The sequence below is a fragment of the Podarcis filfolensis genome, assembly GCF_964270895.1.
Source record: "Podarcis filfolensis genome assembly, chromosome: 6".
Taxonomy (NCBI): Eukaryota; Metazoa; Chordata; class Lepidosauria; order Squamata; family Lacertidae; genus Podarcis; species Podarcis filfolensis.
The window spans coordinates 35,181,241-35,206,781 of NC_139609.1; the positions used below are offsets into that span (position 1 = coordinate 35,181,241).

General features: G+C 41.8%; 1 protein-coding gene across 4 annotated transcripts in view; it reads right to left on the reverse strand.

The window, feature by feature from the left end:
• LHX8 (LIM homeobox 8) overlaps positions 1–25,541 on the reverse strand; it is a 185,899-nt gene that overhangs the window by 158,049 nt on the left and 2,309 nt on the right. For 2 of the 4 annotated variants that reach the window (XM_083621039.1, XM_083621040.1), the window contains exons 2-9: positions 24,441–24,542; positions 23,720–23,887; positions 17,829–17,950; positions 13,805–14,025; positions 12,114–12,217; positions 8,830–8,925; positions 8,105–8,288; positions 5,792–6,676 (exon numbers count right to left, since the gene is read on the reverse strand). In XM_083621039.1, the coding sequence (XP_083477165.1) occupies positions 6,600–6,676; positions 8,105–8,288; positions 8,830–8,925; positions 12,114–12,217; positions 13,805–14,025; positions 17,829–17,950; positions 23,720–23,887; positions 24,441–24,542 (1,074 nt within the window). In that variant the 3' untranslated portion in view covers positions 5,792–6,599. Of the gene's footprint in view, positions 1–5,791; positions 6,677–7,604; positions 8,289–8,829; positions 8,926–12,113; positions 12,218–13,804; positions 14,026–17,828; positions 17,951–23,719; positions 23,888–24,440; positions 24,543–25,541 lie in introns of those variants that run through there. The other 2 variants (XR_014549733.1, XM_083621041.1) reach the window with 2 other exon arrangements.

The window sequence follows — 25,541 nt, forward strand, 5'->3', positions numbered from 1 at the left end:
AACAGAGTTTATCTGTAGGAGGGGCTGGAACAGGAGGGATCTCTTCCCCCACGGGGACAATTGGGAGAAATATTGTTGGTGTGGTTTGCAAGTGCAGCTGTTGCAAGACAGAATTGTTAAGGGGCGGGGTGGGGGGTTGTGATGGTGGTTCCTGTTGAGACACTGTGGGAGGACTTTAGGGGTGGTTTTGTGTGTGTGTTTAAACCACAGTGTACAGAATAGTTAGTGCTGACATATGGTAATGTATATACTAAACAGAGGGGAACTCTGCTAGAGAAACACGGGGAAGGGTCAAGGGAAAGAAGCTGGGGAGGAATCAGATTGCCTTGAGATTGAACAGTTTTTATGTGGGGTATTGTTTTGGAAAGGGAAAGGATTTAATGAGCTTAGGTGGGAGGTTTGGTAGCGAAACAGGCAGGAGAGAGGAGGAAAGCCAGTTGGTTCTAGATTTTGGTCTCTAATCTAACCATATGCTGCAAAATGATTTTCAGGGTGGCTGCTGAACCTCTATCACAGGGATGGGGAAACCTCAAGCCTGTGGAATGACCCACCAAGTTTTCACCAAGTGGAAATAAGCATCATTTTGTTGTAGAAAAACAAATTGGCTGTACAGATCTGCCTGTCTCCCTTCCAAGTGGTAAAGCAGATTGTCAGAATCCAAACACAAAACTAAGCTCTAACAAGAGTATCATTGCACATACACACCCAAAAACCCATGACTTCAGCCTTCTTTCAAAGGCAGAATTCCTTACCTGCCCTTTACCAATCAATTATTGCAATGATTATCAACAACATGAATGACATGTGTGGGATATTTGGCAGGCTAAAGAACAAAGCAAGTTCATACTCAAATGTAGAGTGCTAAACGTCTTCTAGTTATGATTGTGGGGCATAAAAGTTATTCACACACTTGGCCACTGTTATGTAGCACTCCTCTGCACTAAATTGCTTTCCAAAATATAGCATGCCAACTAGCTAACATACAGTACATGCTTTAGTACAAAGGTAAACAAACAATGCAATTATTACTTTTGTTTCACTGAGATTTTTATTTATTAAACAAAATCTTTAAAGCAGATTACCATCATACATTGCAAAATAACATTGTAATGCTTTCACCTGAATGCTTGGGAGTACACACAATTTCACTTGAGCTGGGCGCCACTGAACAGGAGAAATGAGCAGCTGCCATAGACCCATTGGCCATGGATTTTAAGAAAAATTCAAACAACAGCATGGGCAACCACTCATTTAATACAGTTATAGACTGCTTTAAATATATTTTAAAATCTGTAAGTAGTTTACTTGAAACTATGGGCCAGACCACTTATAAGCAGCAACTCCCCACAGTTCCACCAACATATAATTTACAAGGTCCTTAACAACTTGAGTCCAGGATACTTCAAGGGGCCACCTGATCACTGAAGTCTTCAAGGGATCACTGATGGTGGTCCTGCATGGCTCAGATCCACTAGGAATTGTGTTCAGCATTCTTGGCCCAATATTGTGGAATTCCCTTCCAGTTGATGTCGGACAGACTCTCTTAGTCTTGAACTCCTGACTCTTACGGAAGACTTTATTCCAACAGGCTATTTAATTCTGATTTTATGTAGTTTTAACTTGGCATTAGTCTTATTGTATTGGGTCTCCTGTTCACCATGTGGACATGACGATAATTATTTTATTCCAGCAACTTGCATAATGCTTAAACTTTTTATAGTGCATGCAGACAAGGTTTAAGTCACTGGAACCACAAAAAGGAGCCTCATTTATTTCTGAGCATTCCTGAGGGCCACATTCCTTTCTGGGGAACTTTCCAGGGGCCATGTGCCAAAGGTGAGCAGAGCAAGGAATATTCATTTTACCAGTACGTAGGCTGGTTTCTACACGAACTCCCACACGCCCCTCTATCCAGGCAACAAGAGGTATTATCAAAGTTCAAGGACATATTCCAGCCAGGTTAAAACACTGAAGAGAAATATGAAGCAGAACCAATAGAAGCTATGGCTGGAAAGAGTCCTGACAGCCAGACAGAGCTCTGCACTTGGCCCTTACATCTGGTGTTCCCCACCCCTTGCACAGTAGGGTTCCACTCAAGTCAGTATGTATGTACACACACATAGCTCAGAATGAGTCTCTGAAGAGTTTTCTAGGACTATACACTCCTATCACCAAAGACATTTTGCTGCTTAACACTCCACTGGCCTGCTACACCATCTTTTCCCTTCATCTACCCTCCCATGGTGCCACCTAAGGCAGGTTGCTCAGAAGCAAGACTAGCCCTGGCACTTCCTCCTTTCCTGAAAGTATTCCTCTGGCCTTCCCTTTGCATACAGTTAAATGACCAAAAAGTGAAGACAGGAACAAAAGAGTGACTAAGGCAGTGTGATGGTACTGAGACCTACTCTGTAAACCTAGAAAACACTAGCTCTGCAGGATTCCTGCATATCTCTGCTTCACATGGAGGAAAGCAAGCCTGCAAAAGGATGCTTTTTGGTTTGCGGCAAACTATACTTTTCCCACAAGCTCTAAAGTACTTTTGCAACTTTTAAGAATGTTTGCTTTTTGGTAAGGCATGGAATGAATATTGGTGCATTATTTTATTTTATTTTATTTAAAAAAAATACAAGGCAGGGGATATTTGGGAAGGGCTAGGCCTATAGGCCGATAAAGGGTTTTATCCAGCTAAGACATCCCATTAGCACAAGGACTTCCATCTGAACAACAGGACTTCTTCCAACTCATTTCCCTGTTTATCCCTCTAATGATCTGCTACAGAGTAAGGGAGGGGAGAACCCAGAACAGATTGTGGGGCACAAGTCCTTGCACTAACGTGACAACTTTGCTAGATCAAACTTCGTGTTCAATTTGATATTAGTAATACAGATTGCAAGAGAGGTGGGTAAAAGAACCTACTGCAACAGCTCTCAGGGCCTTATGTCAGCCTTCACCAAAAGGGTTGTGATGAACCTATGGACCACCCTCCTCCTAATCTCTGGTTCAAGCCCCCTAAGACATCTTTACCAGGGAGTTTGGCTCTGCCTGTCATTTAAGCTGCCAAGAAGTTCGTGTATACAAGCTCCCTCAACCCAACTTCCCACGCTCACATTGTTTCATTCTGGCGGCTTTTGCAAATCTGGAGGTGCATAGCGTGAGAGCATTGCTAATTTACCCTATGGGAAGTTGTGTTTTTTCTCCCCTGACTACTCAGTTTGCCTAAATTATGACCAAGTGTGACATACATGTAACAGCAAGAGGGATTAGTTGATGCTGGTTGGCCAGGAACCAGAATAATGAACTCTGAATGGAAATATATGATGAAAGTCAGACCAAATCTAACTTCTCTACGTGAAATCTGAAGTCTCAGTTGGTTACCCATGCACACTTCATTGCACGACTATAGAGAAAGGCAGGGTAAAATAATGGTATGCAGCAACCACAGAACATTTCTAAAACATGGGATGGAATGAGAGAAATGTGCTCTTAAGACCAGGTTCTAAATCAATACTTGCTTGCAAGGTTACTTACAAGCCATTATAGCATCTGTAATTATTAGAACCAGATCTATTGGACTAAAACTGCAAATCATTTTCTAGGAATGGGTGGTCTCTGGGTACCATTACAAACATACTTTCTTACAAAACTTGCTAAAGCAGTGTGATAGCATCTAATAGTTTGAAAAACACTTGTTACGCATGCTTCTAACAACTAATCATTTCCTCTTTTTTTTAAGGAATAAATTTAGGCATTTTCCAGCATTTTTGTTCCTGCACATGAGCCCTGTTGAAGCTGTACTCTCAAAAGTCAGATTATACTCTGACAACTACATGCAAAGGCTGCTTATTCCACTCAATTATGGGATCATGAGTATCAAACTTAAAAAAGGAATCATGCTGAAAGACAGCAAACTTATGTATTTCAGAATACATGCAGATATTTAGGTATCACAGTATTTACCCTTTGCACTGTTTTTAAAGTTTTTTTCATGTTTTATTGCTTAAAAATTGTACAGACGTTTTATAAAATTGTGGCACATGTTTTCATTTTTTTAAAAAAGGGTTTTTGAGGACTGGGAGAATCAAAGTACCTAGAAGTACAATCTCCATGATGTCCTCAGTTTTGTTTCTTTTTAAAGAACCACTAAGCCGGAAGAAGTCAAATCCAAGATGGCTACCTTACATGGATGGGTTTTAGGCCAGCAACTAGTTGCATCAGAGGGAAGTGGCAAGCCATTGCTCTGCCAGATTTCAGGTGACTTTCTTCTTCCATTGCAGCCTTGTATGACACAACCCACATTGTCCAGAGGGCTGGGAGGATCCTGAATAATCTTTTTGGTGATGCATGAGATTCAGAGAGAGAACAGAAAGAGGAAGGTTGGCTGCCCAAGCTGCTCTTGGCTCAGACAACCACTGGATGCCATTCAACATTTGTGAAAATTCAGCAAGTACAACCAATACACACAAAGGAAGTCTCAAAAATAGTGTGTGTCCAAGCTTCACAGTTGCAACACTTACAAAATTTATACTGAAACTTACTCTCCTTGGAAGTAATTTTAGCACAGCTGTTGTTTTACGTAGGGCGCCATTATACAGTTACGATCAGAGGAATAAAGCATCTGCTGCATGACTTCCAGTTGGCTGCAACTGCTCAGATGCTGCAAGCTGCTCGGGCCAAGGCCTACCTTTGCTTTGAAACATTTGCACACAAAGAGTGTCCTAAATATGAGAACTTACCACCAATGAAGGTTGCTTTGAAAGTGCTCCAGGAGGTTGTAGTAGTATGGAGTATAGCTCCTGCTGTAGAAGCTGAAGCAATTCTTTCCTTAGCACTACCACTGATCCAGCACAAGAAGCTGAATCCTCACCAAGAGGCAGGGAAGAGAGCAAGCCACTCTGGCTTGCTGCAATTTCCAGCAGCTTCTTCTAGTCATTGAAGAACTGACATGAGCACATATATGACTGTGCTCTCCCACTTTCACATACTAAAACAAAGGGTAAGAGCTGTTTCAAAAGTGCTCCAGAATTCAAACTTTGAAATCTGCAGATTTGAAATGCTCATAATCATGGTGGAAAAGACCCATTTCCAAATTCAGTTCAGTAATAGTTAAAACACTGCAATGTGTAGAAATTTACACTGAAAATGTAAATCTGCTATGGAGGGTTCTCAACCTTCTGGAGCAGATATATGGTGCTTAGGCAGGAGGAATTGCTGGAGGGGGGGGGAGAATTCCTCCATGATTCGCTTATGGAAGACTTAGCTGTCAATGTACTGACATCCTCATAATTGTGAAGCAAGAAGCACAAGTGGTTTTAGATGGTTCATGCATGGTTAGGAGGAGACATCTTAGGAGAGGCTTTTCCTCTTCAGTGATGCCAAGGGTCCTAAAAGAATGAAGCCCTAGGTAGTATCTAGCTTGTCTATTGGCAAACATGGCTCAGTGTACCACAGGCACTGACACTTTCACCTGTCATCTTTAGGTTTTGGAAAACCAAAAATGTACAATTTGCCACAGCAAATATACACAGCACCAAGACAAGAGTGATTGGAGGCTACTAGTTTCAGTCACATTGTTCACATAAACAAGTGTATATATCTCCCCCTTGACTAGATCAGGGTGGTTGTATTTAAATATGATGTATGTAAGCCTCTAATCTTTCACAGTAAGAAGAGACATGGATGTACGTACATGTACCTATATGCATGAAACTGTAACAAAGTTCAAGCTTTTGCACTCGGGCTGTTTAAAGACTGCCCTGGCCTTTTTAACATAGTACACAAGACATTGTGGAAATTGTGTAGCATGAAATATATTTTGTAAGAATCCAAACCAACAGGGTGAAATGAACAAAACATATTAAAGTAGCCACAGTTAGCTGTTCTCTAGGTTATAAAGGGTATCATTGACATTTCAATACCATTTATAGTTAAGTAACTTCATGTCGGATGTCACATCTACCAGTTCAGAGAAGGCTGCCAATTCATTAAATATTTATGTACTTAGAGCACTTACTGTGTCTTTCCTTACAAGTTCAACTAATAGAATCAGGCTGTCCATTGTAAAATACTCAAGATTATACCATTAACGCAATAATATGTTTGCTAGTCATGCTACAACAGAAGGTTTTATTTAGGTCATTTAGAGAATTCTGGCAACTGAACTTTTGCCAGCTCATGGACATAATCTTCAAAGTATAGGCTGCATGTAACTCAAATACAAGTAATACTTTAATAGCAATAACTTACAGATACAAACTAATGATGAACTACAATTTCACAAAGAATTGTAAACATTTTGCACAACTGTCAGTCCTGTCTTTTAGCAAAGTGCTCTTTTGATGATAAATAAATTAAACAAACACATAGCTAGAATGGACTACTTCCAGACAATACAAAAAAAAGGTGTTTCTCTTTAATAAGTCTTGTAAACATATTTATGGAGAAAGCCATAAAAGTGTCTTGCAGGCCAACTATACTTACATACCTGGGCAACAAAATCGTCTTCAAAATGCTTTGGATGTCATTTAAAGTTTAAACTGAATACAAGTACAGTGGGTATCTCAGGGGTACCTCTTTAGTCTCATGTCCCTGAAATAAATGAGTTAACTGTGACTTATCGGCAGTTGTGTCATTGAATGGGGTAGCAAAGGCTGGAGTCCAAGAGCAGAAGGTGAATGAGCTACAAAAATAGAAAGATTTGCTGGTCAGCCTAACTAGAAGTATAAAAAAATATTACTTGTGAGTACAAACCCAACTGCACTGATATGGCTGGGATACCAGCAAGCAGCACCCATTTCACCAGCTGGTACTAGCGCTCATTTCTAGAATGACAGTGCCCCCCCATGTCTTTATACCCTGGGCAGTGCCTGTTACCAGATGAACTCTTTTATACATACAACTTTGCAGTTTGTGAGGAAGGTATCTTATTACAAAAATGCCTAATCCCACTGAATACAGTTCAAAACTATGCATAAAATGGGCCCATTGCAGCAAAACGACAACAAAATTGTGTGGTATCTTAAAGAGCCACAAGTTTCATTACGGCACAAGCTATTGTGAACTACAATACTTTTCAGATGCATCTGCAGCTCCCTAAAGCTTACGGCTTGCTAAAGATTTCATAGCATTTAAGATGTCATGAGGCTTGCTTTATTATAATATGAAGCCCTTTACAATAAAGCCTTATTTGAAAGATGAAAGCTATTTAAACTCTGTCTAATTAGGCCTTCTTCCTTTCGATTTAAGGAAAAGTTTCTAGCTTGACATAAACCTTTTGTGTATGCAGGATAACAGAATTGTGGTGAACTTTAAGTGCTATATAACGAGTATTTTTCCCCCATAAAGTTTTGAATACAGCATTCCCGTACACAAGTCCATAAGAACATGCATTAAAAAAAAAAAAAAGAATTGTGAACATTTTTAAATGTAAAAAGGTGAGCATGAAAATGTAATTTGGGGAGGAAAGATCTGTGGGTCATTATTCAGAGATCCTCTGCTACAATAAAGAGCCCGAGATATTATCAGTTTCAAAGGCATGGTCAAAAAAAAAAAAAAAAAAAAAGCCGTAACACGCAAAAGGCCTAAGCCTATCACTTATTTCCCCAAACTTATTTCCCCAAACTAGGGACCAGAACTTGCCAAACAAAACAAAAAAGGTATGGTGTACCTCTGCACACACGGAAGCAAAACCAACAGCTTTGACATCCCGACTTATGGGCTATATGCTATCATGAGCACAGAGAATATATGGAGAGTTTTTGCTTGCTTTCCGAGCAAAATATTTTTTATCAACCTCTCTCTGCAGCAGAGTACTAGGGACAAAACCTGAAAAGCTAGAATGTATTTGTCATCTAACAAATTTCTATCCTGCCTTTTAGAAAAAGTCTCACAAGGTGGCAAACAATATAAACAATAAAATATACAAAATATTCCAATCAAACACAGAAAAACAGTACAAGAATTTCCCAAGAATACCAGACACAAGAATGAGTATGTCTTTTTTTGGCTGCCTGTGGGTTGCATGGTGCCCAACCCTGAGCAAAAGGGTGCATTTCACATTTTCTTCTCTCAAGTCTATGAAGTAATTATCGCATGCTACTGTACCTACCATCCATGAAATTATGCAGAGCATTTAGCATTGTCGCATCCTGGGGTACATAGGCCGAGTAGCCCATTTCTTCTAACATTGGTGGAGAAAGCCTGGAAGGCTGGACTGTTGTAATAGGAGTAGACGAAGAGTGATTGGGGCTAACGTGTTTCTTGTGGCGTGCTCTGCAGTTTTGAAACCACACCTAGGCACAAAATGGAAAGACACAAAAAGATGCACATCGTATTCGTTATCTGGCATTTAACTACATCAAAGAAACAAAGTATTTAAAACCATTGAGGGCCTCTTCCATATAAATGCCAGTGCAACTTTTTCCCTGTGTGTGCTCTTTACTGAGGCCAGGTAGACCCAAATTAAAAATAAGATACATCAAACTTTAGTACAACCAACAAGTTGGGGGAGCTTCTAACATGGGCTCCTGGTGTCAGTGTTCACCACGGGTCACTAATCACTCACATTGCTGCTGGCACATGCAAGACAACCCTAAATTATGTTCCTTCAGCAATGTGAAAGTATGTGATGGAAGACATTAGATGTGCATTTTCTTCCTAAAGAAACAACAAAACAAAAAAACAAAATCAATGCTTCAGGACTGCTGTAAAAGACATCACACAAGGTCTACTCTAGCTAAGGAATACTGATCAATAGAAAAACTGTTCTTTGGAGCTTTATGCTGCTGAGAAGCTCTGCTCACAGTACTTGTGAAGTAACTGCAGTACAGTTACCTGTATCACACGCCTGCTCAAGCCTGTTCTTTCTGCCAGTTTTTGGAGTGTTTGTGCATCTGGATTGTTGTCCTGAGCAAACTGTGCTTGCATTACCTGGAAAATGCAAGAAGTATTTTTTTATTTTTAAACTGTAATTTTTTTTAATGTACTAGCCAGACTGCATAAGTAAACAAGATGCAGTCATATAGCTCCAACCTCCAACAGCAGTTTTGAGGAGTGCATTGTCCACATAAAAGACTTCTAAACCACATCAAGGCAGGCTAAGCTAACCCAGTGACCAGATTAGCTCCAGCACTAGAATACAACATTACGTGAAAGAAAGAAAAAAATCAAAGCAAGATTCCAGCTCATTTGTTACTGAGAGCTGGTTTCATGTGACGACATCATCATTATTCAATCAGATCATATCCATTTTATGTGACACTTGTATTACAAAAATGCACCTTCATGTGGCAAGAACTAGTTGTTACCCTATCAGGGCCTCCTTTACAAAATGTTTGCAAATATGAACAATGTTAGTATGAAACAGAACACGAAAGAAATTAGAAATGGCTATACTAATTTTTGCAAAGGCAAGGCGCATTAAGGCACATTCACAGCACATATACACCACAGGGCATGGTTAAACATAACCTCCTGGTGAAGTTACCATGCCCAAAAGTGTACTGTGTGAATCCTACTGTGAAATGATTTTTGAAAATTAGCTTTTACTCTTCCCTACTTCTTTCAGGAGCTTATTCAAGTTGAAAGTGGATTTTTGATTAGTGTATATTATTGTTAATTTGATCTCTAGTTCTGCACTGATAGTTCAGGAACGCATAGTATAGTTCTGCACTGATAGTTCAGGAACTATAGTATGCCATAAGCCTTTTCTGATGAACATTGTAAAAGAGATAAAGGGCCATTACTTTACATTTTTTGAATGAAAACCTCATGGCCATTTTGGTGTGGAAGGATTGAAGTTTAATTGAGTCAAGATACTTCTACACCTAGCTGTAAACTACTGGAGTTACTGATGGCTGGGTAGACAAGTCAACTGAATATTCAGTTGTTGATATCAGTACCCCAAAGTTATGACTTATATAAACTCAAATGGTCAATATTGTAACTGGACTTCCCCTTCCTTTCCTTCCCTGTGTCCCAAAATCTGCTCCAGAGAGTTGGGGGACACTACAATTATTTGAGGTGGTGCAGAGAGCTACAGGGTGAGTGAAAAAAGGGAAGCCTGTTATAAGAACAGAAATCTGTTGCACAATGGGATGAACATCACTAGATGCAACAAAATGGGCTGAACCCTACATGAGTGAATTTTCATGCATAAAATATTCCTACTCCTATAAAGGGCAAAGAAATGAGATTCTTGTCAATTCCATTAACCACTGCAGTCCTTTGAGAAAATTGCCAAATAATAACTCCAAATTAAAAAGTATTACATGTGTTTAAGGCAATTAATTGTTTGCTACCTAAATATTATTTGGTATTTTTAGATGTGGAAAAAAGGAGGTGCTGTTTACAACTTTAAAAGTAGAAGACCTAAACCATGGGTAGGCAAACTAAGGCCAGGGGGCCAGATCCGGCCCGTGGACGGTCCTGGAATCAGCATGTTTTTACATGAGTAGAATGTGTCCTTTTATTTAAAATGCATCTCTGGGTTATTTGTGGAGCATAGGAATTCATTCTCCCCCCCCCAATATAGTCCAGCCCCCCACAAGGTCTGAGGGACAGTGGACCGGCCCCCTGCTGAAAAAGTTTGCTGACCCCTGAACTAGACTCAGTGCATAAATAGTTTTATGGCTCAGATCAAAACACCTGTTTATGCACACGCAAGTGCTTTCCTGAATCTGCTGAAGCGAACCTATGTCGTATCGCCTGAGCAAAACTTCAAATACTGCGTCTGAAGCTCCTGTGGTATTATTTAACAGATGCTGGTAGAGGTGAGGAAAAGCTGTTTTGAGGGCTAAAAGCTCTGCTGTACATATGGAGCTTCCTGTGTATCCATTGCACTACCTGTTGCAACATTAAGGCTGCTGTCTTATGCCTGTTTACATGTCAGTAAGCCTCACAGAACTCAGTGGGCTTACATCTAAGTGGACATGTCTAGGACTATATGGAAGGCAATTTTAACATTCTGAACAGACAGGCCATTGCTTCTCACCTAAAAACTTAAACAGCCACTTTTATATACACATAATAATGTGTATGTTAGGATCCAAAACTAGGTTATTTCCCACATATGTAAGTAATACCAGAAATACCAGTACACCAGAAATAAATATTTTGAATAGGAACTGAAAACTTTTATGTCAGCAAACTTTAGATTAATTTCCCCCTTTTTCTGTTCAATTTTTGCTTTCTAATTGTTTTTTATCAATAGAAATGTACCTAATCCTGTTTTATTAGACTGCTTTTAATTTTAAGAGATTGTAAAGCAATGTGGAAGTTGGCATTTTGCCTTAAAAGGGGCAACTTAAGATTCAATGCGCATAGGATTTATTTATGCTTATATGGCAGCAAAGGTACTAAGCTACTGAACAAGAATGAATTATAAAGCAGAAAGTGGAAGTAGGCAGGTGCTAGAGTGGTTGTGATAAGGAACTGCAAGTTTATCTACCACAGAACAAAAGTAGTTAACGGAACTCAGGGGTAGCATAGGAGATTCCCCCCCCCACGGAGCACAAAGATATCAGTTTTGCAAAGTTCATACTGACCCCACCATTGCTAAGCTTCAGCCTCTGCTTATCTGAACTTGACAGTGATGCCTGTGCTGAAGAGCCATGGTTTTGATTGCCACTTGGGTTTGGCAGCTATGGTGAAATGCAAGACACTGAAAATATCTGTTTCCTGTAAAGTTATATTCTGCACATTTTCTAGGACTTCTCTTCATGTTGCACAGAACTGAAACTATTTAGTCTCCTATTATAATTATGTGTAGTGATGGAAATGTCTGGTTTAATGAATTTCATCAAGTAGTCAAAACAGATCAGCATTTACATTTCCACTTTACAGAATTACCAGCTGCCTTCTGGGAAACAGAAATGCTGAAGAGTAACTATTTCACATGGAACAACAGCTAACACTTGCAAGAATATTCCAGAAACATGCTGTGCCTTTGACACCAGGAGAAATATCTGCAGTGGAGAGAATTTCTTCATAACCAGCTAAATTTAATATAATTATTAAGTGATGCAGAGCATAAAGTCCTTATCTTTCCCCCTCCCACCCCACACCAACAACCCACAGCTGTATTTCGTTAGAGGCATTGTACCATGCCAGGGCTCTACCTGAAGCTGATCTGCTGTGAAACTGGTCCGCGCCCTTTTTGCTGGTTTTGGGTGATTAATGTCTTGTTCTGTTAGCAATGCACCTTCCATACTGATACCATTACCTGAAATTAAAAAGAAGACAAAGTCGAAGTTTTGACAGTACCAACACCAGTCATTAGTTACAGACGTTATGCTAAAATAGACTTCTTGTATTAAGGATATACCTGAATATGGAATTATCAATTTTTCATTATTTTGCAACTCTACATAATTATCTTGAGTTTGTACCAGATTTGGTATTCTATTTTTTAAGCATGTTTCAGATCAGGGTCCTGGCTGCAAGCGCAGGCCTTCATTTTTATTTTGGGCGGGGGAGAGGTGTAGGAAGAGAATCCATGAACCACCAAACAGGAATATGACATGGCCTTGATTAAAAACCAGTTTTATTCTGAATCGAGTTGAGAGAAATAATGCTAAATGCTATGGACATAAAAAAAAAAAATCAAGCTCCTTATAGTTCTTGTCAAGGGCTAAATTCAGATCATTTAAACTACAATCCAAATCCCAAGTGGGGAGCAGTAGAGCTTAAAAGGAGAAGCAGAGTCACCAGCAAAGCCTTGCCATTCACACTGGCTGGTGTGGAATGGGAAGAGGGAGCATGAAAGTTGCTATGGCAGAGCTGGTGCATCAATTGAGCCATCATGTGATGGTAGTGGAGTTGGCTCAGGGTCCAGCAGATCCAGGGTGAACCCAGCCCTTCCCCAACCCAGTAACACTCCATTATGGAGCTCTCCACAGTCTGCCACCAACAGAGATCTTGCTGCTGGCCCCTTCCTCCAACTAGCACATTGAGTGGGAGGGATGGTTCTGAGGAGAGTATGGGAAAACGATAGACAATCCAACTCCCACCCCCAAAACCGGTCACAGAGGGGGTTTGAATTACAGTGTAACTCTATCCGCCCAATGAGAAATGTTTACTACACCACTTCCTCGCAACTGTGGATCAAATGGAACTACATTGCTTGGGAAGGACAAACATGTACAGTGGTACCTCTGGTTACGTACTTAATTCGTTCTGGAGGTCCGTTCTTAACCTGAAACTGTTCTTAACCTGAAGCACCACTTTAGCTAATGGGGCCTCCTGCTGCTGCCGCGCTGCCACTGCACAATTTCTGTTCTCATCCTGAAGCAAAGTTCTTAACCTGAGGTAATATTTCTGGGTTAGTGGAGTCTGTAACCTGAAGCATATTTAACCTGAAGCGTATGTAACCCGAGGTACCACTGTAATGGACTTGGGATACCATGCTTTGAAAAATCTGCAAACTTCAGGAGCAACAGTGGTGCCTCCCCTTTTTTTAATGAAGTGCAAACATAGCACCACTAGCATCCACCTACAAGCAATTATGGCAATCTGAAGTGGCCTGTGTGGCATGGAGAATTTTACTTTGCCAATGCCACAGATTAAAAACACTGGAGGAAAGCAGAGGAGAGATAAAATGCTTCTTAGAACAAGAGTGAAAACTACAGGTGACCAACTCCTCATGCAATTGCATGCATGCTACATTTATACATTAGTTACAGAGAAAATGATCAAGTTAATCTGGTTTCCAGAACCTACTGGGGTGTGTGTGTGTTTTTCCCTCCACATGAAACAAACAAACAAAAAAAGGAATACAGCCTAGGGACCTAACATCAAGAAGGAGAGTTACCATTTTCAACTTCTCGTTTCAGATTATCCAACATGCAGTCATAATGTACCCTACAGAGGACTTTCTCTTCCACCAAAGCAAACTCCTCCCCTGTGGAAAGCTGCCTTTTGCAGGAGAAGCAGGCAAAGCATGCCAGGTGATACACATTTCCCTTAGCTCTTCGGACCCAGTCAGTGGAATGGATATGCCTGCCGCAGCGAGAACAACGAGTTCCATACCGTCTGTAACAAAAGAAGGGAAGAGAAAATAGCAGCCATTCATCATACAACTGCCACTCAAGTTAAATTATGAAGCTACATTACGGGTATTATGAAGTTCATCATAAATGCTACTAGTCTCATTGAAAGCTGGGATTTGCTTAAGTTCCACTCAACTGCTTCAGAAAAAAAGGAGGATTGCCTGACTTTGCAATTAGTGTTTGAACTTTTGAGATGACGTTCCCTTATGTATTCTTGTGGGAACAGAGATCTCATAAGGACAAGTCATACCGCTTTGAGGCAAGTCAGCCCAGGAGCCCTGTTATGTCATACACATGGTGTTACGCGAGATTATATCTTGATGCAGCAGGGGTATCTTTTTAAAAAATTGTGTTTAATACTTGCTATCCAAGTCAGAAAGGTGTTGAGTCAGGCAGTACCCTACACCTTTTTATTCTATAGCTTTCTTTTAAAAAGGTATAGGATATTCCTCCTTACTCCATACATATATTACCACTCTGTGTCCGGGAGATGATAATTTATTACCATTAAGAAAAATAGGAGGGCAACTAATGTTTAATACACAAAACTTTGTGCAATAAAAAGCCCAGCACAAAAGCAGCAATAAAACTACAAAATAAGTGCATCATAACTCAGAAGGAACAGTCCATATAGCTAGGCAACACCATGGAAAGTTTTTTCAGCAGTCGGCTTAGACAAGTAACCAAAAGAATGTGATATTCTTGTGAAGTGGATAGATACCTCTGGGCTAAGTTCTAAGAGTCAGTAGAACCATCAAGGCCTACTTTGCTCCATCAAACTCAACTATGAAAAAAAAAACAGAGGGAAGCCATAGTAGCGTTTCCCCTCTTTAGCTCAGGCAATGGAGGAAAATATGCAGAGAACAGCTGCTCTTTCAGGTACAAAGAGCCTAGGCCAGAGGTCGGCAATGTGCGGCCCACACTGGCTGTTTAACTGGCCCACGATCCACCCCAGAACTGAGCTGCCCTCTTGGCGAGTCCTGGAGCACTGTGCTAAACCAGCGTAGCGCGGTGTGGGGACTCACTTCTGCAGCACCGGAAATCATGTCTGCGCACACGCAGATGCCGGAAATCGCAGGCGAGAACCCAGCCCATGGAGGGTTCTCTGAAGGACTGATCCAGCCCAGGCAAGGTAAACCGACCCCTGGCCTAGGCCATTTAGGGCATTAAAGAGGTAAAAAGCGGGGGGGATGGGACGTTTGCAATACAGGCTGCATTCACATGGGGGTTCATTCCATTTTAATGACTATTAAGTTCCATATTATATTTGCATTTTCACACATAAGCCGCTTATGGAACTATGGTGGAAAATAGTGCAAGCTGTGTGCTCATTTCTGCGTTATTGGCTTTTGGGGGCAGGGGGACGATCTGTTTATAAAAAAAACATGGAAATGAGGACACTATACTCCACTATAGTTCCAGTTGTGTGAAAGCTAAATAAATAGTAGTAGTAGTAGTAATAATAATAATAATAATAATAATAATAATAATAATAATAATAAATTATTTATACCCTGCGTTTCCCCAGCCACTCTGGGTGGCTCCCAAGAGATTAAAAACAGAATAAAATATCAAACATTAAAAGCTTCCCTAAACAGGGCTGCTTTCAGATAAAAGTCAGATAGTTGTTTATTTCCTCGACATCTGATGGGAAGGCGTTCCACAGGGTGGGCACCACCACTGAGAAGGCCCTCAAATGTAATTTGGAAATTACCGCATTTTTCGCCCTACAGGATGCACTTTTCCCCCTCCAAAAATGAAGGGGAAATGTGTGTGTGTCCTATGGGGCGAATGCAGGCTTTCGCTGAAGCCTGGAGAGCGAGAGGGGTCGGTGCGCACCGACCCCTCTCGTTCTCCAGGCTTCAGGAAGCTATCCGCAAGCCTTGGGAGCCCGCGGGAGTTCCCGCCGGGCTCCCTAGGCTTGTGGATAGCAGCCTGTTCTGGGGGCTGGGGTTGGGGGAAGCTTGGGCTTCCACCGTCCCAGCCCCGTGTCTGGGGGGAAATAATTTTTTTTATTTCCCCCCCCAAAAAAACTAGGTGCGCCCTATAGGGCGAAAAATACGGTAACAGTTAGGTGAATGTTGTGAAAGCAGACAGCAGAATTCTGCACCAAATGAATCCCCAAGTAGAGTGCATTGCAGTAATCCAAATGAATTGTTAGTAAAGCATTATAATGGCAGGAGTCTGACTAGAGCCATTTTACTACAATATTTTTCTGCTGTTTAGACACTATTCCCCCTCCATCGTTGGCACTGAAACAGAAGGACAAATGAGCTGAGAATGGGAAGATTTTGAGAATTAATTCTATTACTCTCACCAGTGTACAAAACAATGTCAAAAAATCAGTGCAAGTGAGCACTTGGTGTATTTCTGAAGAGCACCTCCCAGTTTCACATCTGTAGATTTCATGGATCTGATAGTCAGTTTTAAAAACTGTTTCCAAGTTCTTTCTCCTGACTTTTCAACAGACATATTAGGTGTTATTCAGGATGAAAGGCCAGGTACTTTTATTACAGTCAGAAACCCCAAGCACTTTAGATAACAAAGGGTGAGTTTCTCCTTACACCTTCAATGGCAGTAGCTTACTCTACCAGCAAAGTATTTCCATGTTTTATCTTGGTCTGCAAAGAAGAAACGGGAGTAGTTTACTCCCCAAAGTGTTGGCATGCAACAGAAATACTTTCCTTCTGGAGGAAACAATTGCAGTTTGCGAGAGTAGATGGAAACAGGAAGATGGCAGCAGGGCTTAATCGAAAACATTTTTTGAAGTTATAATATTGAGATTGATTTCATCAGATTGCAAGTAATTCCAGATAACTACACTCTTCCAGCCATGCTCTATCCCAGACCACCCCATGACACTGTTTGTTGGTGCGTGCATATCTATCTATCTATCTATCTATCTAACAGATCTTCTGCAGCAATTCTTTCAATCAGGATATATGCAAGTGACATTAAGCACTTTGTTAGCTCAATGGGAGAAATAGGCTACAATCCTTTAATTGAGTTCCATTTAAAAGTGAGTTCCATTTAAAATACATAGGATATGCATAAGATTCTGCTGTTAGATGGACTGGAAAATACTCAGCTTTGAGTATGGTCCAGCCTGTGGTCCGCTTCTTGTATACCTACTTTGAGTTATGCAATCCTTAAATTAAGAAGGGGAACTGTTCCTAAAAAGATTTATTTGGTTTCCCAATTTCTGGCATGAATGCTGCAGGTTTTGCTTGTTTTGTGAAGGGCCATATTTTTTCAGATTTTTTAAATAACTAAAAATAAACATTTTTCAATTAAAAAAAAATTAAGAGGACGACAAGATGGAGAGGGAATGGTTCAAGAGCAGCTACCCAGAAAGTAGCCTAATAATGGCTACCAAATGACACTAAAGCAGGGATGGGGAACCTGTGTCCTTTTTGGGTATCGTTGGGCTCAACTTCCAACAGTTTTTGCCAGCTCAGCCAATAGTGTGTTTCAGTCATGAGCACTGCTGTGCAAATAAGCCCTCTTTGTACTAGGATGTGTCCATGCACATAAAACACAAAAATTCATGGGTCTACTGTCATAATCTTAGTATTTTGTAATTACAAGATACCACCTGCCCTATAAGAGGAAAGAAGAGCGATGGAGGGAGGCAAACAACATCAGGTCGTGCTCCAGTTGACTGACCCCCTCCAATAGGGACAGTTTTACATTTCATAGTTTCATATTATAAACCACATAGAATGCTTTGACAGAAAGTTGATGCATACATGCAATAAACACATACGTAAATAAAGCATAGTATACCTGAAATAGTCTAGTTTGCAGAAAACGTCTTTGTCTTTGATATAGCAGCTGGTGTGTCTTCCCAAAGAAGTCCTACATACACTGCAAGAGAGACACCGCACATGCCAGCACAAGTCATTTACCTATGAAAGGAGAAAGAAATTTTACATTCGGTAGCAGTGATTTAAGCAAACTATATAAACAGGGCTTGAAGAAATAAAGTTCACAGTAATACTTAGGACTCTCAAGTGTGAGAATCCACAGAGCTAAAAAACAATCACAAATGGAATTTCTAATACTACTACTAGTAATAATAATAATAATAATAATTTTACACCCAAGAGGGGCACAATTCATCGAGAAGTTATCCACTACAAGCCCTACTGACACAAATGAGTCATGCCAGAGCTCTGTTTAATGCAAGGAAGAAAAGCCACTTGTGGAAATCCAGAAACAGCTTCTCTCCCCAGAGGGACTGTGCATCTACAGTGACCGAACAGAACAGCACAAAAGCATCTTAAGGGAGAACTGTTTTGCTCCTGGTATTCCCCAATTTTATTCGAGGGGGTGGTTCTGTTGATTTTCCAGTCCTGCTCACACAATTCACCTGAATAAATAAGTTAGCAGCAATGGGTTATTTATTTTCATGCAAATGAGCAATAAGTATTCGTAAGTCAGCATGGGCATAAAAGACTTGAGGCAGAGGCCAAACATACAAATTCTGATTTAAATGTAAAGATGTGATTTTAAGGTACCTTTCAGAAGGAAACACACAAACTAGCTCCTGCTCTCAGGGTTTAATTTGCCTCTGGGAGAATTAAGACTGCAAGTGGCTGGAGTCTCACTGGTAATTTACCTTTGCTTACATAGCAAACAGATATACTGCAAAGTAATAAAACAAGCTTCTAAAAGGTAGAGAAGGGGCAAGTATTCTGGAGGGTGAAGCTCCCATAGGCCTCCTCCAACACCACCCCTGCTGGTCAGGCTATAACAAGGGTGACAGAATAAAAATATAAAGGTGTAGCCTTTACTTGAACAATTTTCAACGACATATCACACGAAAATGAGCTAGCACAAACATGCCCCAAGTCAAAAGCTAGTCAAGACTTTGGACACAGGTTTATATTCAAGTTATTCAAGTTATTCTAGCCTTTAGAATAAGTGTTTGTGTAAGCTTTAACAGAACATTATGGGAAGAGGGCAACATAGCACGGATGACTATGGAGCTGTTTAATCCAGAAAGGCAGTATTAGCTGACACCATATCACCTTGAACTGCACTTAAGGGGTGAAGTTGCCCTGCAGAGCTTACCATTTAAAGCATGAGAAAGTGAAACACTTATTCAGCTGCTTGCTTATTATGAAACTTACCATGGATCATTCACAACCGTAGTGGAAGTTAGCTTGCTTGGCTACATTAAATGATGGAGTTGATGAATGATCCATGCTCTCAAACCAAACAACCGATGTGCAATTGTTGTAGTTTATCACATAGCAAACTATATCCTAGCTGCATTTATTACTTGTGCTGACAAGGTAATAGACACAATCAGAGTGAATTGTGTGAACAGACATGCTTTAATCCTCTGCTAGATCAGTGGCTCCCAAACTTTGCCCCATTGCTTTCTTCAACTCATCCCCAGTGCCCTCTATAGCCTATCTTATAAAAAGCATTATTCAAAACAGTGGTTTGCACAACCCACCAAAGATGATAACACAGTAAAACTCAAAACAGTAGTAATTTTATATTTATTCTGAAAATATAAAAAATGAATTCATAAACTCTAAGCTTGTAATTTAAAGAATATATAGCAAACAATATTGCATGAACCTTTTTTATTGCATTATTAATAAAAACAAAAGGGTGAATGAAATCTATAGCCTAAAATATTTATATGTAGCTACTTACCAAACAAACACAAACTTTCACCTACCACAGATATACAGTAAGAGAATCAGTTACCTATTACCAATGATTGGGTACCTTGCAACAATTCAGAATTGCAAATAAAAACAAATGTGACCAAAGGAAATGGCTTTGAAAATGATAAGAGCAATAAAACATGAAATACCAAGGTGGTGTTTTTTTGCTCTAGTGCTCTAGCCAGGCCTTTGTAAAGAAGCAATCAAAGGCTTTGGAGTGGCATAACGCCAGCACCCACCCTCACCCCACGCCTCTTAGTCCCGTCCTCCCCGGGGAGATACCATCCACTTGGTGAACCACTGTACTAAGTTTTAATAGCAAGAATAAAGTTTTCAGAAAATTTGTAGCTCAATTGATTGTCACTTGGCGATTTGGTAATAACCCAAGATGCAGAACACTAAATAGATATATTAGTTTTCCACTAAGCCATTTCAAAAATGCCAACAGCCTTACTAAAGAAACGCTATGAAACAAGAATTTAACGTTTGATAAAGTTAGAGGTGTGATCAAATCAGTGAAGTCAGATGCTGAAGGAAAACTAATAGTCCTTGATGGTAATTCATCACTGTATTGGTTTAAAAAATGAATTTTTAAAGTTCTCTGTTGTTTAAGGTGCAGTGTTGTAACTGAAAGTTTGGAGTTTTGAATACAGTTTTGAACTACCTTTGATCACATAACAGTCACGTAACTGACTTACCATGACCTTCTGAAATGAGCACGATGTACACAAAAGATACATAAACAACATTGCCTAAGCCTTGAAACAGCATAAACAATCCTACCAACTGCGATTGAACCCTGCTTGCAGAGTTTACCATTGTCGATTGTCAGTGGTATTTGCTGTAACTGTATAAACATATTCCCCACGCTAGAAGAATTTACCAGTAAGCTACAATGCAACACTCCTGTGTTTGTTTCTTCAATAATGGGAAGAGGGAAAGAGTAATTGCCACATTGTTGTCCACGAGTTGGAAACAAAGTCACATCAGTGAAAAAGATTAACTACCTAATTCACAAACAAGCATCATTCTCTCTCTCTGACTTCACCACCAGTGCTAGGAGCAGCAGTACGGAGGGCTACGGAACATGTTCATAACAACTGAAGTCAAAGAAGCACAGAGCTTCAAGGGTCCCCGAAATCATCTGCTCCAACTTCCCAATGCCTCCAATGAAGAAGAGTCCATCAGCTCCCAAGGAACCATGCTACAGCGCTGAACAGCTCGAGAGGTTTCTTCTAATGCTGTACAATTGCAATTTCACTCCGTCTTGCACAACAGCCTCACGTCTCCCATTAATAGTCTTTCTTCTAGGGCGGCTAAACACAACCAGCTCTTTCAACCATTCCTCATAGGATTCGGTATCTAGACCCACTTTGATATATGGATTGCTCTCCTCCGAGCACCCTCCAGCTTGGACCTCTTGATGTGCGGCACCCACAACTGGACACAGAACTCCAGATGCAGCCTAATCATCACAAGTTTGATCTGCAGCATAAACAATTAATAGTCCTATGTAGTATTACCACTTTATCCTTGCAGTCTGCATCATGTTACTTTTTAATCAGCAGTTGGAAACATTTTTGGGGACCTCAAGCTGTTTTATGCTAAGGGTTCACTCTTCATTCAAGTGTTTGACTATGATCTGGAAGACTAGGATTTTAATCCCCACTTGGTCATGAAGCTCACTAGGTGGCCCTGTGCCAATCACAAACTCTCAGCCTAACCTACCTCACAGGATTGTTGTGAGAGAGAAAAGGAAGGGGGGGAGAATCATATACATGAGCTTGAGCTCCTTGGAGAAAAGGTGGGGTCCAAATGTTGTAGTAGTAGCAGCCGCCTCAGTCCAGTATATCTGAAGGAGCGTCTCCATCCCCATCGTTCTGCCTGGACACTGAGGTCCAGCGCTGAGGGCCTTCTGGCGATTCCCTCACTGCGAGAAGCCAAGTTACAGGAAACCAGACAGAGGGCCTTCTTGGTAGTGGCACCCGTCCTTTGGAACACCCTCCCACCAGATGTCAAAGAGAACAACTACTACCAGACTTTTGGAAGACATCTGAAGGCAGCCCTGTTTAGAGAAGCTTTTAATGTATGATGCATTATTGGATTTTTATTATTTTGTTGGAAGCCATCCAGAGTGGCTGGGGAAGCCCAGCCAGATTGGTGGGGTATAAATATTATAGCAAACAGGAACAGTGGTCAGGGATGATGGGAGTTGTAGTCCCAAAACATCTGGAGGGCCGAGTTTGCCTATGCCTGTGTTATACCAAACTTTAGATGACAAATATCCACTCCCATATTCTGTGTGCAGATATACTGCAACGCTCACACACAATAATTTCCCCAATGTACCATGTTGGCAAGATAAACCCAAAAATTATCTTTAAAATCTTGTTTCATGCCTGCTTCCTAAATTCCTACATTAGCTGCCAGGCAATCACAGAACTTCTGGCAAACAAAAAAGGAAGAAAGAAAAAGATACAGACTAATCTCCTTTCAAATACAGAAGCCAGCAGTTGCACCTCCATAAGCCCATCCATATAATATTACAATTATAATCAAATATTAAGTAAGAATATCAAATGTAATTTCAGGTTGGGTTGGGGTTTTTTTGTGTGGGTTTTTTTTTTTTAGGTGCCAGAAATTAAAAGCACCACAAGAAAATACATATGTAATTGAGATTCGTTTTCTGCGCTGGTGGTTATGATCACTGGGGATTTCAGAAATAGTGTTTCTTCATCCAAATTTTGAAAACTGGTAATTTACTTTTATGTCTCCAGCAAGCTTAAAGCAATGGAACACATTTATTCCTAATACTGCAAGTGCAATCTATTTTGAACACACAACCTCCTTAGATTATCTGGCCAGGTCAGATGAATAATTTAAATTTTATATTCAGCCAGGAGAAGACCTTTTACTAAGGCACCATTTCATGAACCAAACAGCAAGATAAAATATATGCATTCTACAACAAGTGACTCTGCATTATGCTTCCAGATTTGTTTATATTTAACTTTCCACTTCAGATTTTAAAAGTATGGATGCTATTGAATACTTCAATTCTACACACATTAACCTGAGAATAAGTCCTATTGCAGCCAATGAAGTAAGCTCCTAGGTAGACATTTATTGTATTGTGTTTGTAAAGTGGTATTTAAGACACTTCAGGAGTGAGCAGGGAAAAATTAAGCTATTTCCTAGTTTCAGCATGGCCCAGATTTGGAGCCTCTTACAGAAATCTACTGACAAACTCAAGACAGTCTAATGATTGTGAAATCCAAATTATCTGGCTTTTTACAACAAAACCAGACTTCAGTTTTGATTAGTGCCTACTAACCCATGATCTAGTGCACATATGACATTTATAAGCCGAAGAGGAAACTTCACTTGAGTAAGGCAGCTTTTAAAACCTGCAACATAATTCTGAGTTTGAATTTGTCAAAACAGTGGCCCTGTTTTGTAGCAAATATGTGCACTAAACAAATGATCCTAAATATAACACCAAAGGTTAAGAGTAGCCCAGTAGTCAAGGAAACAAATTGTGACTGCAAAGAAATAGTGTTGCAAATTCAGTGAGCAAATCTCCTTAAATCTGTAGTGATTTCAGCTTTTAGATTTCTTAAATATCCAAGTAAAGTGAAACAAGTTACTTCATTTCTAGGAGGAGGGTGGGAAACCTCTGCAAAGGCCCATAGCATTTTCTAGCAGTACTTTTTGAAAGTGTTTTCCTGCAAAAGAGCTTTTAAAAAAACAAACTCGTTCAAAAGGTACTATTGACCCAAGAAGCGTGCGTTTTAAGTAACTTTTGATCACCTGCTGGAAAGCACAATCTCTCCCCGTCCCGAGTGTCTATCAGGAGGTGATCCTTTCAGGAGAGCAAAAAATCTGGGATCCTGGCGGACAGATTTTGCCTTCCTTGAAGCCCCAACTGTGAGCTCGAAGCCCATTCATTTCCCGCTCCAAGGCCCAGACTTGCAAGGCCCTCCAACTCACCTTCAGAAGGTACTTGTCGATTATCTCCTGGCCGCAGCTGCTGCAGATGCACTTGCTGGGCGCGCATCCGCCCGGGCCCGAATTCAGCGAGCGCGGAGAAGACGAAGAAGGCGAGAGCGGGGTGGACGGCGAGCACGAATCCTCGTCTCCGGCAACCTCGGGGCTCACCTGCACACGGACACGAGCGGATTAATACACACGGGCCTGCGACCCCTCCCCACGGGCCTGTTTCCCTCAGGAGCCTCTCCGAGGTAACTATCGTCCTCTCCCCGCCGCCCAGTCATTAGATCCAGCTGCCATGGCGAGCGCTCCCTCAAACCAGCCGCCTCAGCCCAGGTTCCCCGTCAATACTATTGATAAAATAACCGATAATAGTGAGAGGAGCTCCCCCACAGTTCCTACTGCGGTTGAATATTCTCTGCCTGGCGCCCTTCGTGTTTGTGCCCCTTCGCCCTCACAAATCTCCCTCAGAAGAAAACCCAACCCGACCTGAAGGCCTACCCAGTGAGTGCCCTGACTGGGTCGGGGCAGGTGGGAGAGACTGCGAAGCCACGCGCCCGCCTGGCCGCCCGCTAATGCCCCGTTCCCGCCTTTCTCGCGCTGCCCACACACAGAGTCCCCTGTAGCCTCAGACACGCCGTCTCTCCTTCAGCTCCCTTCACGGACTAGGAGGAAAGTCCGTTTCTCGTCGCTCCATCCCACCCGCGTCTCGCCGACTTACCAGCCCCGTCTCTCCCGCGCTTTTCCGTCTTCTCCCAGTCGCGGTCGCCGCCGCCGCTGCTACTGCTACTCGCCCACACTCCTCAGCCATGAGCCTCGGGAACTGCGAAGAAAGACCAGACGGCTAAGCTCGCCGAAGGCCGCCGAAAACTGAGGCTCGTCATAGGAGAAGGAAAGAGGGGCTGCCGACCATCCTTCCCTCCCCTCCAGCCAAAACTAAACGGCGGCAATTAGGGGGCGAAGTCGGCCCCGAGGCATAAGCGCTTCAATGGGGCCCTTGAGCACTAATTGCCGCTCCTCCAGCAGCAGCCCAAGACCTCGCCCGCCCGGCGCTCGTGCCGGGCACGATTTAAATGAAAATGCCTCAGCTTGCGCGGCCTCCAAATACCCTCCGCAATTAGAGCCCGCCTTGCCACTTCCAGCTTGGGGCCTCCGAGGTGTAAATTGCCACTTAAGCACTCGAGCCGAAGTCAACAGGCCGAGGCGCTGCTGCTTAGACTCGAGGATTTATTTATTTCGTTAAGCTGAGGGCACAAAAAAAGGGGGGAAGAGGAAGAAGGGAACGTCACCAGAAGAGAAAGGAGGAGAATAGAAACCAGCCAGCTGAATTTAATTCGGGGGGTCATTAAACACAATGGCCCCCTTGGCCAATTTGGAGGGAGGGCGCGCGCTTGATGAAGCCGTTTGGCGCGGCCGAGGCCGAGCGAGGCGAGGGACAAAAGCGCTCGCGCCAACTCCGCCAGGGCGCTGCGCTCGCCTCCATTAGGCGCGCGGAACAAAGCCGGCGGAGGGCGACCCTCGGCCCGTCAAGCCCGCGCCCAAAGCCCCCTTTAGCTAAGCAGCCGACTCCATCCAAAGTCGCAGTGCAATCCTGAACCCGATTACTGTTTCCAATGGAGCTTTGCTCCCTGGCAAGGGATGCCACCTCGATGCGGATTAATTACCCCCCAATCCCAGCGGTTAAGATGTCAGTGAGGGCGATGCATGTCCTATTCACCTGAATCGCCAAGATGAAATGTGAGAGAGATCATCTGGAGCGGAGGTAACGGGCACTGCGCCCTCCTGCATCATCCCTGACCATCGGGCTCCATAGCCGGGGCCG